The sequence below is a fragment of the Echinops telfairi genome, unplaced genomic scaffold, assembly GCF_000313985.2.
Source record: "Echinops telfairi isolate 266 unplaced genomic scaffold, ASM31398v2 ScPeMD7_7;HRSCAF=31, whole genome shotgun sequence".
NCBI lineage: Eukaryota > Metazoa > Chordata > Mammalia > Afrosoricida > Tenrecidae > Echinops > Echinops telfairi.
In genome coordinates this window covers 25,795,005-25,810,255 of record NW_022103904.1, presented here as the reverse complement: position 1 = coordinate 25,810,255, position 15,251 = coordinate 25,795,005, and the positions used below count along the sequence as shown (strand labels likewise).

Sequence of the window (15,251 nt, the reverse complement as noted above, 5' to 3'; positions counted from 1 at the left end):
GAGAGTGGGTGAGAGTGAGTCAGTGAGTGAGTGTGTGTGTGAGAGGAGTGAGTGAGAGAGTCTAAATGTATACTTTTTAATGACCTACGATTCCAACAGAAAATAAGTGTAGAGGTAGAATGAGATTGTTTTATTAAAACAGCAAGAAGTAAGCCAGAACGATGAATATCATATAAATTACCTTAGGCAATCCAATCTCGCCCATGGCATTCAGCCACTGAATCACATTATCAGTGTGTCTAAAGTGGAGGCCAGTTGCCTAGAACAAATAAAGGGGCATTAGGCATTGTTGGCTACATTGCAGCAAATAGGAAATAAAAACTAATTCCAAAAGTTCCCTTGACCTTAAATTTAACGTTTATAGCATTGTTTACATTCCAATCCCAAGAATTCAAACCCTCATTCTCAGCTCCGTAGAGAATTTTCCTGTGTATACTCAAGGGAATGTGGTGTGGTTTTTAGACTTAAATTGACTTGGACTCAATTCTGGGAAAGTCTCTTCACTCTTCTGAGCTTCTTCAGGTGAATACGTGTTCTGTTGCTGTTAGATACTGCCAAATAGGTCCCAACTAGTAGAAACCCCAGGTACAAAAAAAGCCAAGTGATGCCTGGTCCTACACCATCCTCACAATCACTGCTATGTTTGAGTCCATTTGTTTCAGCCACTATGTCTATCCATCTTATTGAAGAACTTTCTTTTTCACTGACCCTCTACTTTTCCAATCATGAAGTTCTTCTCCAGGGGCTGGTCTTTCCTGATGACATGTCCAAAGTACATGAGAATTCCCAACTTCACTTCTACAGAACATTCTTAAGAAAGGTTGTACTTCTTCAAAGGCAGATTCTTGCATTCTTCTAGGAGTCAACATCATAGTCAATGTTCTTCACTAAAACCATAATTTTAATGCAACATTCCTCTTCAATTTTCCTTATGTATTTCCTTTTATTTGCATAGGAGGCAACTGAAAACACCATACAGTGGCCAGGCAAACATAGTTCCAAAGTGATATCTTTGCCTTCTTAACACTTTAGAACGGTCTTTTGCAGCAGATTTGCCCAATGCAACATGCTGTTTGCATTACTGACTGCTATCTTCATTGGCATTGATGGTTGATACAAGTACAATGTAATTCGTGATAACTTTTATCATTTCTTCGTTTATCATGATGTCTAATGGTGGAGGTGTGAGGATTTTTGTTTTCTTTCTGTTGAGGTTTAATCTATACTGAATTTTATAGTCTTTGATCTTCAACAGTAAGTACTCCAAGTCTTCCTCACTTTCAGCAAACAATGTTGTGTCATCTGCATATCACGGGTTGTTAATAAGTCTTCCTCCAAGCCTGATGATGTATTCTTTTTCATTCAGTCCAGATTACTTGCCCAGCATACAGATTGGATAAGTATGGTAAAAGAATAGAACCCTGACACACATCTTTCCTAATTTTAAACCACACAGCATTCCCTTGTTCTGTTTCAATAGCTGTCTCTTGGCCTATGTACAGGTAGGTTCTTTATGAGCACAATTAAGTGAACTGTATCATCTACTTCAAATGTTTGCTGTATGGATTTGATGAGATAATGTACATAAAGTACTCAGTGTGGTACCTGCAAGGCAGAAGATGCTCACAAATAGTATTACCAAATACACCACCCAGACCTCTCATACTTCACAAACATTCCCTTCTAAAGTTTTGTCTACTATTTTTTAACAAGATTCACTTTCAGTTGAAATGGATTTCTTTCTCCCTCTATCCTTTGGTCACTGTGAAGTCTCTATTCTAACTTTAACATCATGCTATTTTGTCACACATCCTGTAAACTTTCAGCAGAACAACATCAAAGTTGTTTTCAGAATAACCTTTCTATTTAAAACTTAGCATATAAGTATTTGCTTCTTAGTTATAATTTTTTTTCTATTTAGAATGTTAACTTTGGCTTAGGACTACAGTTTACAGGTTTTCCTCTGAATTTAAACAGAATACATAAATATTTCTTTTGGCTCTATTTTCATGTCTTAACTCCTTCTAAATTTTGACCCAGTTTTTACATTTGCTCTTGGTGAGTCTTCCACTATCTTTTATACTCACCTTTTTTTTTAAATCATTTTATTAGGGGCTCATACAACTCTTATCACATTCCATACATACATCAATTGTGTAAAGCGCATTTGTACATTCATTGCCCTCATCATTCTCAAAATATTTCCTCTCCACTTAAGCCCCCATCATTAGGTCCTCATTTTTCCCCTCCCTCCCCGCAACCCCCCTCCCTCATGAGCCCTTGATAATTTATAAATTGTTATTTTTTCCTATCTTGCCCTGTCAACATCTCCCCTTCACCCACTTTTCGGTTGTCTGTCCCCCAGGGAGGAGGTCACATATAATTCCTTGTAATCGGTTCCCTTTCCAACCCACTCTCCCTCTACCCTCCCCAGTATCGCTTCTACCCTCCCAGTATCGCCTATGCTCATCTTTTCTCAAATCAGAGCATACTGGTAAACCTTCCTAGGGTGCTCTAGAGACAAAAGTAATTAGTTATTGTCAATATCCCAATTTTGTTAAATGGTCTTTTCCTGGACCTTGGATCATAAAACTCAAACTCCATCTCACACTAATCTCAATTTTCTAAAACTGAATAGCTTTTCCCATTTTACCTTGACTTCTAATTTCACAGGGTGGTCTTTACTCCAAAAGTTGCCAGTGCTTCCAACTGGTCAACAAATCTCAATTCTTAGTGAAAACTATATTTAAAGTAGTCATTTCTTTGGTTAGTTCCTCTGACATTTAAAAAATAAATGCATCAAGGTCTATGAAAATGTTTGGACATGCTGTCATAATTCATCCAGAAATACAAACAGCTAAAATTATTTCACTGCCATATCTAGATTTTACACTATTCTCTCCACTCAGGTAATGTTATCATTGCTATTAGTATCATTTTAATTTTTTTAAAACTATACACACCTTACAGGCATTTCTCAATAGCTGCCACTCTGAAGTATGCCACTCTATCTCAAGTTTACTGACATTATAACATTTAGAAAGAAAAGACTCACCTTGTATCTGGTCTGCTCTCGATCGTAGATTTTTTTCAGAGAAACCACTTTGGGAGAGAAGAAGTTTCCTAGTTTGGCAAGGTAAACCCCATTCCTCAGTCCCTCCTCCAGTTCTGTGGTGGGCGGCAGGTCTTCCCCAAGGCATGCTTCCATCCACCTGCACATAAGAAGAGTGGGTATGAGAAAAGACAGGCAAAGCCTAAACGCTTCCTTAGAGAGGTTAAGGCTTAATTGTCATACCCCTCGTGGAAGTTTAACCTGAACATAAGTGACCCTCTAACTAATTGCCATTTCTATGCATGTGTCCTTGTCCTGGCCCAGACAGATCAGAGAGAGGGAAGATTACATTCTTCACTACTCAGCTGGCTCCTCAAATCCTGGCCGCTCCAGGAATCTCTGACTCCTCCTCTTAAGTCCTCCATGAGTTCAGTTGCTCAAAAGCATCAATTTATTGCTGTCATTCTCTCTCAGTTTCAGAAGAAAGAACACATAAGATCCAGTGTCAGGTTTTCAGACTGGGGAAAAATTAAAAGTTTGTTTTAAGTTAACAAAACAGTCAATCATCTCTGGTAAAATAGTGGAGGAAATGCTTTGAAAGCAGTAAACAATGAATTTATAAGTGTTTTCGGAGGCAGGCGGGTGTGGTTTTTCTGTTTGTTTGGTATGTGCACCAACTCATACATGCACGAGTTTGGAGGGAGAAAGAGGTTGTGAAGTGGTATGGGGAAAAATGTCATGTTCTTTTTCTCTCCTGAAGTACTGCTCCTGAGATTTCAGGCATGTCCAAGATTAAGCAAAGAAACGTTTAGTTGTGTGTATTTTCCACCAACACAAATGTAGATAAAAAGACAACTAAACATCATATAAGTTCATGGTTTTGTACCATTTTTTGAGTCATAAAACCCTTTGAAAATCAGAGGACCACATTAAGTCCTTCCTTAGAAAACTGTACAGATATTTAAATTTTACATAATTCCAGATATTTCATTAGCTTCCTGATTTGAACTCAGACTGAGTCCCTGGAATAAAATCATCTCTTTCAAATGTTACAAGGTTGATATTATCCCTATTTGTTCACCTTTCTTTCCATTCTCGTGGCCATAGAGTCAATGCTGAACTCACAGTGACTGTGTAGGACAGGGTGGAACTACCCCTGTCAATTTCCAAGAATGTAGCTGTTTACGGGGATAGATAGCCCTGTCCGTCTTTCTCTCTTGCAGCAGGACTGGTGGTTTCAAACTGTTGACCCTGCAGCAGCCCAATGTGTAACCACTACCAGGGACTTTACCTAAGTGGGCTAAGAAATGTCCCAAATACTATTATTTGCATAAGCACTACAGCATCCAAGCACTTAACCACAGGGCTATAAGGGTTCCATGGAGAGGGAGGGGGGAAGAAAGAGATGCTAAAATCCTTAAGAAAACCACAATAAAAAACAGGCCAAAAAATATGCAAACATATATATGATCGCATTTATGTATATTTTATATTAATACAATTGCTAGGAACAGAAAATTTTGTTTGAATTTACCATGCACGTTAGTTTTATAAATCAGAATAAAATCTGTTTAATTCTATTTTCAAACTGAGATTGTTGCTCAGAAACTTAAAAAAGAAAAGTAAATGCAACAATCTCCCTGTTTTTTCCCCCTCCAAGTTATATAGTCACTCAGTCTCATTTTCAAATATATTTTACATTTAAAGCAGTTAGCACATTCTTTGACACATACTTATTAGGCATTTAAACAAAAGCTGGATAAATATATGGATGGACCTGATAACTTTCTAGTTGATTCCTATGCCAAATGATAATAAACTTTTCCTGTGTTTTTTATTTTTTCTTTACCCCTAGGTAGTCAAGCTGATATGTCAGATAGGGAAAAAAGCAAGAGAGAGAAAGAGATAACAAATCGTTTTCCTGAAGAGTTGCTATAATAACTAAATTAGACACCAATTTGTAACAGACACAAAATCCAAACAATCACCTCTAGATGAGAAGGACATCATGGAAAATAAAGGCAAGTGGTTCTTATAGACTATAAAGCTGTAGTCCAAGGACTCAACTCATATGATCATCCCTCCGTTGTTTTACTGTTTAAAAGGGATATGGATAAAGTCATTCAGGCAAACATTTCCTGGCAACCCCAGCTCTCAAGAGACAGTCTGAACTGGGTTCGCATCAACAGGGACAAACTCAGGGCAATACAGATGAAATGAAAAAACAGCCCTATAGTAAATATTAAGCTCAAGCCTAAACTTATGCCTGAGTCTGCCCAACTCATAGCAACCTTCCAGGACAAGAGAGAACTGCCCTTGTGAGTTTCCAAGACTTTCACTCTTTATGGAAGTAGAAAGCCCAGACTCTCCACTAGAGCGATCCGTGGTTTCAGATTGCTGACCTTGGGCTAAGCAGCCCAACACAATCGCTCCACCACCAGGGCTCTTCCTAACAGACAACAGTATAAAGGAAAACCTTTTTTCTTCTCAAAACGAAATCATGCCTTAGGAAGGACCACATGAATAAAGAGCAGTGTGGATGTTTTTGCCTTGAATCAGAAGCCATTAACGTCAAGTCCTCTAGTCTGAGATTGCTATATCAAAATCAAAGGAGGGACCAGAGTGGTACCGCCCACAATCCTTTATCTTTGCCTTCCCATGTTCAATTATTAGAAAACATTCCCGAGTAATAATTACACTTACAAGTTTCCATACACCCTGCCATTGAGTTAATTCCAACTCATAGCAACCCTACAGCACAAGGTTGAATTGCCCGTTTGGGTTTTCGAGACTAACTCTTCATGGAATAGAAAACCTCGTCTTTCTCTCCTGGAGCAGCTGTTGATTTAGAACTGCTGATCTTGCAAGTTTTCAGCCCCGAGAAAGAAATGCCAACTGTGAAATGGTGTAGAAGCAGAACCCAGAACCCTGCTGCTAAACAACTGCTCCAAACCCAAAGCTGCCTTCCCTTGAGTCACCACATCACCTGTTTTGTTAAGAATAAATAAACTAAATAAGGGCAATTCAGCTGAAATATTAGAAGAATTGAGTAGGGAGTTGTTTCTATAATTTTTAATGTTAGGAGTTTAGAGTCTATTCTAATTCCAAGAAGACATAACAAACCCCTTTTGTCCCAAATCACAGAATCACTAATATAAGAGCCAGGAACCCAATGACCTAGGGGAAAATCCCTTTGTGTTTTTATTGTTTAATATAATATACACACACATTAAAAATGTTTTAAAGATAAAGCAAAATTCTTACCACCTCACCAACAATGATCACAGGACAGAGTAGGACAGCCAGCCCCGCAGGGTTTCTAAGGTTATAACCCTAACGGAAGCAGGTTGCCACATCTTCCTCCATCACAGCAATGGTAAGTTCAGTTCCAGGTTCACTCATTATTACTAACATTTTCACTCCTTTTCTATTCATCTGGATCCTATGCATGGCTGGCTCCTATGTAAAAACTAGACTACTGGTAGCAATATATTTTGACATACTCTTGTGCATGTGCACATTCATACATGGGTATACACAAACACAATTAGGAATCAAGCTTAAAAGGTGACCCATTTCATTTTAGATTCTACGGATCAGAAAGTTTTTATTGGAGCAGCATCAGTTCTCCATGAACACATCAGTATCATTTGGGATCCTGTTGTTATCTAAAATATTAATATTTCTTCCAACTTTACATCATTCACAAATATTAATGATTTTTAAATAATGAAAACGAGTTTATTAAATGGCCATGGCAGAGATCTACAAGAAAAAGAAATATCACGTAAAAATTCAGTGAGACGGGCCAGTCAGTGGGCGATGTAGCAACGATGAAAAATACAAGTTTCCTCTAGTTCATAAATGTTTCCTCCCCGCTCCCACTATCATGATATGAATTCTACCTTGCAAGTCTGGCTAGACCAAAGGATATACACTGGTACAGATAGGAACTGAAAATACAGGAATCCAGGGCGGATGATCTCTACAGGACCAGTGGTGTGAGTGGTGATACTGGGAGGGTAGAGGGAGAGTGGGTTGGAAAGAGGGAACCAATTACAAGGAACTATATGTGACCTCCTCCCTGGGGGACGGACAACAGAAAAGTGGGTGAAGGGAGACGTTGGACAGGGCAAGATATGGCAAAATAATAATTTATAAATTATCAAGGGCTCATGAGGGAGGGGGTAGCGGGGAATGGAGGGGAAAAATGAGGACCTAATGGGCTTAAGTGGAGAGGAAATGTTTTGAAAATGATGAGGGCAATGAATGTACAAATGCTCTTTACACAATTGATGTCTCAAACCTCATACTAATGTTAAAGGACAGAGCAGAACGGTCCCAAACTCTATTCTATTCTATTCTATTCTATTCTATAGAGTCACAATGAGTTGGAATCAACTCCAGAACAATGGGCAATCTTTACAAAAACAAATGACCAGGTCTCTCCTCCTACAGAACTGCTGATGGGTTCAAATCATAACCCTTTCAATTCACATCTAAGTGTTTAACCTCTGCACCACGGGGGCTCCTTGGTTGTCATTTATCAAGCAATATTTAGCAGCTCTCTAATTGAAAGGTTGGCAGTTCAAGCCCATCCAGCTGTTCTGAGAGGGAAGGACATGGGAATTTGCTCCTGTAAAGATTACAGACTGGGAGACAGTTCTAGTCTGTCATCCAGGGTAACTACAAGTTGAAAATCAACTAGAAGACACTAACCTTGGGAACCCTGACGGATCTTGAGAAAGAGATGACCTCATCAGGCTTGTGTTTTAGAAAACCACGTGGGCAACAATTATGTGCTTTCTGGTTTTTTTTTTATTTTTCCTTCATTAGCAAACAAGAACCAATGTGTTAAGGTGGGACAGTTTTTTCTCCCCCAAGCTCTGAGAATATCATATCCAGTGATGACATCAGCACACCTTACTCATGGTCAGGGCTCTCGCCACAGCCACAAACCACACAGCAGCAAAGCTGTCTTATACTTCTCACAGAAGTTGAAGAAAGTAGAGTAGACTTCTCAGTCCTCTCACAAAAAGGGACGTAAACGTTCAAGTTTCTCCTATCCAAATGTAAGCCCAGAACTGTTCAAGCAGGCCTAACTCAAATAACAATTTTTAAAATAAATAACAATTATTAAAGAGTAATATCATGTGTGAAATCTACTGCTCAACAGGAAAATAGTAGCATGTGAGTGGTTCATTCTCAATATAAATAGCATAAGCGCGCGTGTGTGTGTGTGTCCGGGTAGGAAATACCGTGGACTCTACAAAGCAAAGGGGCCTACTAAGGATTACACAGCTAATAAGTGGATGAGCTAAGTCTTCAATCCAAGTTGGTGTGATTTTTCTTAATCACTTTTATGAAAAAGGGTAGGAAAGTATAACAAAAATTCAGCATTTATTTTGTGGCAAACCATGAAAGATGCAATTCACACCCCGAGCTCCTTCCCTGGGAACTACACTGAACATCAATCTACTATAGCTTTTAACTCTGTCCATGAAAGCTAAACCCTTACTCCTCACTTATTAACTATCTGATTATCTGACATTTCACATTTATAAAAATAATAAAAAGTCTACTATTTTGTTTATTAAAGATGTACATCTGGCAGTAAGGGACCAAGATGTAATTTAAGAGGAATTCTTCTTGTGATGGGTTAGACTTATGTTAATTTGGCTGGACCATGATTCTCAACGACAATATATGTAAATTTGATAGCATAAAAATAAAATGAGAATATATAATGATTTCATTGACATATATTTTATTTTATTTATAGATCTGATTAATGGATTTACTATATGAGGGGGCTTAAAAAAAAAACCCGGAATTTGTTCCTCAAAGTTATGTATTTAAATTTTTTTTGCAAAATAATCTTATCACCTTCAATGTATTCTCCAGTATACTTAATCCAATTGTCAAGTCTGCAATTCTATTATTGGAAACATTTTTCAAACCCATCTGTTTGCATAGCTGACAGCACCTCCCTCATTTTTCTGCACCTCTTCTACATCATCAAATTTCTGTTTTTACATGTCCCTCTTCATTTTCGGAAACAAAAAGTAGATGCACAGAGTGAGCTCAGGCGAGTAAGGTATGTGGGGCAGGAGAGGCATGCTATTTTTGCCAAAAACTGGTGCACTGAAATGGTTGCATTAGCAGGTGCATTGCCATGGTGGCAAAGTCAGTCCCCCATCTGCCATAAATCAGGCCTTTTTTATTGCACACCATTACACTATATTTTCATAGTGTAACAGAAATAGAAAACTTGATTAACAGTCTGACCTGGTGGAACAAACTCCAAATGAGTAATGCACTACTAGTCGACATTTCTGTGCATTTGAAAAGTTGACTAATGTCCAGAATGAGGTTTTGTCATCAATCGATATTTCACCTTTTTTGAAATGAGAAAACTACTTGTACACTTGGGTTTTCCCATAGTGCTGTATTTGTAAGCTATGTTCAACATCACAACAGTTTCTGTGGCATTTTCCGGAACAGGGAACAAAATTTCACATCAACACAGTTCTCTTAAATCAACCATCACAAAAACAAGGTTTGAGTTTAACTGCTTTTATGAAAAAATTCACTGTAACCAGAGAAAAATTTTCCAGGTGACGCCACTGGGTGCACTAACTCAGAGCCAGTTGTTTGACGCTCGCCTAGTGGGAAAAATATTTACTACGAAAATTCCACCCAGCAGAACTTTTTTCCATTTGGGGGGTTGGGATACCCCCTTATATATTTACATAAAACATATTTTATTTATATGTATTTTAATATATTGTATTTGTGTTTGTTTTGTGTGTTTATTCATATATTAATAGATTGTGCTATATAAATACATATTTGTATATTATTTTATTATACAATCATACTTTATAATGATTTTGTTTATATAAAATGTAATGATAAATTGGCAGTTATGCAATTATGTAGTCATCGTCCATTTTTGCATAATGCGATTTTCACAGAACAACCTAATCTTTGAACCCCACAATGTTGATAATGAAGAGTGGTTGTATGTTAGTGTTATTTTAGATTTTGTGTGTTTTATAACATTGGTAGGCTATTATTATTAATATTTTTTGCATGTATTGAAAAAGTTTATATTTAGCATTATCTAGCTGGGTTCACTTTAGATGATTCTGATTTTGTTGGCAATATCTAAAGTGTCAGAGTCAGGAGCCAGTCAAACATATGCCTTCTCACCGTCAGGCCTGATCAAGGTGTTGACCTTGGTTACGTCAGTCATAGAGCTTCTTCACAGCCTGTTTGATCTGGTTGGCTTTGACATCCACAATGAACACAAGTGTGTTGTTATCGTCGATCTTCTTCCTGGTGGACCCTGTGGCCAAGGGGAACTTGATGAAGGCAGAGTAGTCCAGCTTATTTCTCCTGGGGGCGCTCTTCCGAGGGTACTTGGGCTGCCTTCTTAGTCTCAGGGTCTTGGGCTGCCGGAAGGTGGGTGGCGTGCTGATCTTCTTTTTTGTGTGGCTGTGGACATCTTTCAGCATGGCTTTCTTGGCTTTTAAAACCTTTGCTTTGGCTTCCGTTTTGGGAGGGGCAGGAGCTTCCTTCTTTGCACCATCTTCGTAAAAAGGTGGTAGGTTATTTTTTAAGTCTGCAAATGCTCAAAAAGTTTTCCCATATAAGTTAATGACAATTGTTTCTTCCCTTTATGCCATTTCAGCTCGTGAAAGGTTTCATAGGAATGCATTAGCACAACTGGGGACACCAGGTATAGAAGCAGGTAAGGATGATAAATACATCTTTGAAACATGTTCAGTTTGAAATGTCAGTCAGTGAAATCCTGCAGGCAATTAGAAATGTAAGTCTCATGTGAAAGATTCAGGGGAGGTGCCAAAGGAAAAATCAGACTCACTGCCATTAAGTTGATACTGACTCATTGCAACCCTATGTAGATTCAGAGATGCATAATTAAAAAACGGCACCTTGGAAGTAAATAAGCTCATCAGAGAAGAAGGCTATTGAGAAAAGATTAAAAGTAATCAAGGATTGGTCTCAGAGGAGACCAATATTTAAGAGATGATTATTACAAAAGAAGAGGCCAGGAGAGAATCATATGCTAGACAATCAAGGAGTAAAGCAATTATAGGAAACTGGCCACCAATTTTAGTGCTTCAAAAGATGGACAGAAACAGAAAAGAATGGGGCAAGTGTGGATGGTGGTTTCAGTGGAGTGGTGAGGCCGAAGTCAGGCTACAATAACTTAAAAGATAACTGCCATCGCTGCTATTGTTGTTAGGTGTCATCAAGTCTGTTCCAGCGCGTGGAGGCCCCATGTCCAACAGAAACAATGCCGTCCTATTTCATCCCCACAATCCTTATGCTTGAACCCACTGTTGCAGCTGCTGTGTCAGTCCATCTCACTGAATGTTTTCCTATTCACGGCTGTTCCTTTTTACCAAGTAGGATGTCCTCCTCCAGGGACAGGTCCTTCCTGATAAGACATTTAAAGCACATACGACAAAGTCTTACCATTCTCTATCTTCTAAGAAGCATTCTGGCTGGCTTTCTTCTAAGACAGATTTGCTTATTTTTCTGGCAGTCCATGGCATGTACTTTTAATATTCTTAGTCAACCATAATTCAAAGGCATCAACTCCTTGGTCTTTCTTTCATATTCAATGCATAGCTTCTGCAGGTATATGAGGTGAATGAAAATACTGTCTTGGGTCAAGAGTACCTTACTCAAGGTGATATTTTTATTTTCTCATCACTTTAAAGAGGTCTTTGGCAGCAGATTTGTCCAAAGCCATGTGGTGTTTTATTTCTTGCCTGATATTTCCATGGGCATTTGGTTGAGGATCCAAGTAAAATTAAATCCTTGACAACTTAAATGAAATCCTTGAAACTTTAGTCTTGTCTCCATTTATCGTAATGTTGCTAACTGACCCAGTTGTGAGGGTTTGTGTTCTCATGCTGAGATGTAAACCATACTGAAGGTTGTAGTCCTTGATCTCCATCAGTAAGTGCTTTAAAAAAAGTAACTAGATGTGAGGAAGCAGAGACGGGAAATGGAGGTTTCTTTTTTTAACAAGTTTAAGAAGGGAAGAGAAGAAACAGTCAATCAGAAGATGAGTTAATCTAAGATGGTACCAAAGAGGGTACTTTTTTCTGCCCCCCAAAGATTGAAGAAGCATGTTTGTAGCTTGCAAGAAAAGAATAAAGGTAGAAACTAAAGATGTAAGAAAGAAAGAACAACCCAAAAAAAGCAAGGCTCTGAAAAGTACAGGTGTCAGTGAGCTATAGAAAAGAATATGCTTCTTCCTTGAGAAAAGAGAAGGAAGAATGAGCAATAAGGACATGTTGCCCAAGTTCTATAAACTTCCGTTTGTATCTGTACTCATAGGGTTGTTATGAGAATTAACATAGGGTTGTTATGAGATAGTGTATACCGTACACTAACCAGTTGCCATGTAGTCAATTTCAACTCATGGTGACTCCCATTGTATGTCAGAGACCCGTGTTTCTTAGGTTTTCATGGGTGGGTTTCTCAGAAATAGACCTGTACACCTTTCTTCCAAGGACCACCCCAAACCCACTGCGCTCAAGTCTATTCTGATTTAGTCACCTTAGATAGAGTTACTGAGGTTGTAAAATTGTATGGAAACAGACAACCTCACTTTTCTCCTGCAGGGCAGTTGGTAAGTTTTCTTTCTCTTTCTTTTTTAAATTTAGGCTGGTAAGTTTTAAACTACAATCTTTCGATTAAACAGCCCATTGCTAACCCAACTGAGGACTCTCACGAAACCAAACTCACTGCCATCAAGTCAATGATGACTCATAGCAACCCTATAGGGCAGAGTACAACTGCCCTGTGAGTTTTTTGAAACTAAGCCCAGAGTTTTTCCCAAGGAGCAGCTGGTAGTTTTGAATTGCTGACCTTGTGGTTAGCAGCTCAAGAGTATGCCATTGACTAGGATATTCTAAATATGGCAGTGATCAAGATATCAATCTATGTATGTACAAGAGAGCTTTAAAAAGTCTGTGGAAAAATTATATTATCTTTTCATTCCATTTTTCCACAACATTTTGAAGCCCTCTTGTACATATGAGACAGGTAGGTCCCCCAGATAAGCCACCTTCTAGAGCCTGAAGCTCAGTACTAACTCAGTAACTTACATAATACCTGTCTACTCGGTCCTATTGATAACATTTTCCAAAGGGAATAAATATTTGATCCTACCTACTCCACCACTCAGCGAGACAAAGAAATGACTATACTAGAACTCTACTGTGGTAAGCCTTAAAACAAGCCCAGACCAAGAGCATATGTTGAAAAAAGCAGGGTGGGGATGTGAAGTAGGGGTCTGTGAGGAGGAAACCTGCTGAACAAGTTCTGCAGAGCACATGACTTCAGTGGTTTCCCAGCTCAGTGCAATACAGAAGAGGAACATAACAATGCCGGAACTGACTACTCCAGAACACTGAGATTCGGTTCCTCCAGGAAGACTCCTCTGGTACCACACCCTTGCACAGCAAAGGCCTCCAAAGGCCAGGGTTACTCTCTGCTAAAAACCTCCCAGGTTTGGTGGTCCTTCCCCATTAGGTTCTACTAAACCACTGAGCACCTTCTGTTGCTGCTGTTGGATGCCCTCCAGTCAATTTTCAATGAATTCACAGTGACCCTATGTGACAAGAGTAGAACTAACCCAGAAGGTTTCCTTCCTTACAGAATCAGATTGTCAGCTCTTTCTCCCATGGAGCTACTGAGTGTGTTTGAACCACAAACCTTTTGTTTACCAGTAGGCATGAGCTTAACTCCTTGGTAAGCTTACTACTAGATACAGTCTTCAGGTTCAGAGCCAAATGAAATATTACCATGGTCTAGCCCATCTAAGTAGCCCTCGAGCTTTAGTTTGACATATATCATGAAGTACAATAAATCTTTTAGCCCTAATGAAAAAAATTGCTGAAACTGATTTAAACCTAGATGATTGATAAGTTTCAACAGCTACAGTCTACTCAAGAGCTCTTATGGTGAAAAACTGGTTAGAGTACTCTCCAGATGAAAGATAGGTATGTATGCCTTTGCATAGGGAGTTACTTGGGTCCCTGAGGCCAGCTGCTGGCTAGATCCCTGGAGAACTAAGTGCTTATATAGCAGGTATATGTCAAAATTTTAATTTTCAAATCTAATACTTAGTACATGGGAGAAAGATGAGGCTGGCTGTTCCTGTAAAAGATTTACAATCTCCAAAACCCTAAGGAATTATTCTACTCCATCCAATAGAATTGCTATAATTGGAGTTGACACTGTGACAGTAAGTTTGTATTTGTTGTTCCTAATACTTGTTGTTAGGTGCCATCAAGTCAGTTCCAACTCATAGCAACCCTATGTACTAAAGAAGAACACACTGCCCACTGATATGCCATCCTCACAATTGTTATGTTTGAGCCCACTGTTGGCAACCACCATGTCAATCCATCTTGAGCCCACTGTTGGCAACCACTATGTCAGTGCATCTTGTCAAGGGTCTTCTTTTTCACTATCCCTTTACTTGACCAAGCATGGTGTGCCTTTCTAGGGACTGGTCTCTCCTGATAACATGTCTAAAGTACAGGAGAGGAAGTCTCGCTATCCTTGCTTCTAAGGAGCATTCCAGGAGGAGGGACTAACTGATACTCATCAAAGAGTACCCTCACAGTGAGTAAGTATAAGGCTCACAGTAGAGTAGGAAAGAGGAAAATATAAGATAATGTATATGCATTGAGAAAAGCTATACTAAAGATACAGAGAAAGAACACGAGGAACCTCTAACAAATCTAAATAAGGGTTGGTATTTACAGGAGGTGCAAATTGAATTTATTACCCCCACCCCCACCCCACCTCACCTCTTGTATAAACAATATATTTATACAGGTTCAAAAAGTAAAAAAAATAGTTACAATTTAAAAAGATAATAACAAGATACAGAGTTAAGAGGGGAAAAAACTCACAAAGTAAAAAGACTAGAGTCATGCTGCCAAACTTTTCTCCACAGGACATAGCAATTATGACAGTAGTGATCTGAGTGAGAAATTTCAATGGGAAGGAAGAAACAAAGTTGCAAGCATATAGGGAGTGAAGACTAGTTTTCCTTGAAGGAAAAAAAGAGACAATAATCAGGGCAGGGTGTGTTAGTCTGAGTACTTTAGAGAAACAAATCCGCAGAGACTCATGTATTAAG

At 38.7% G+C, this 15,251-nt stretch overlaps 1 protein-coding gene and 1 pseudogene across 1 annotated transcript in view; both read right to left on the bottom strand.

The window, feature by feature from the left end:
• Positions 1-15,251, bottom strand: part of IQGAP1 (IQ motif containing GTPase activating protein 1) — a 118,136-nt gene that overhangs the window by 70,554 nt on the left and 32,331 nt on the right. Inside the window, exons 2-3 of the mRNA XM_004708091.4 lie at positions 3,056-3,212; positions 182-259 (exon numbers count right to left, since the gene is read on the bottom strand). Coding sequence (XP_004708148.1) covers positions 182-259; positions 3,056-3,212 — 235 coding nt within the window. The remainder of the gene's footprint in view (positions 1-181; positions 260-3,055; positions 3,213-15,251) is intronic.
• The window catches only part of LOC105979097, a 6,017-nt pseudogene continuing 959 nt past the window's right edge, over positions 10,194-15,251 (bottom strand).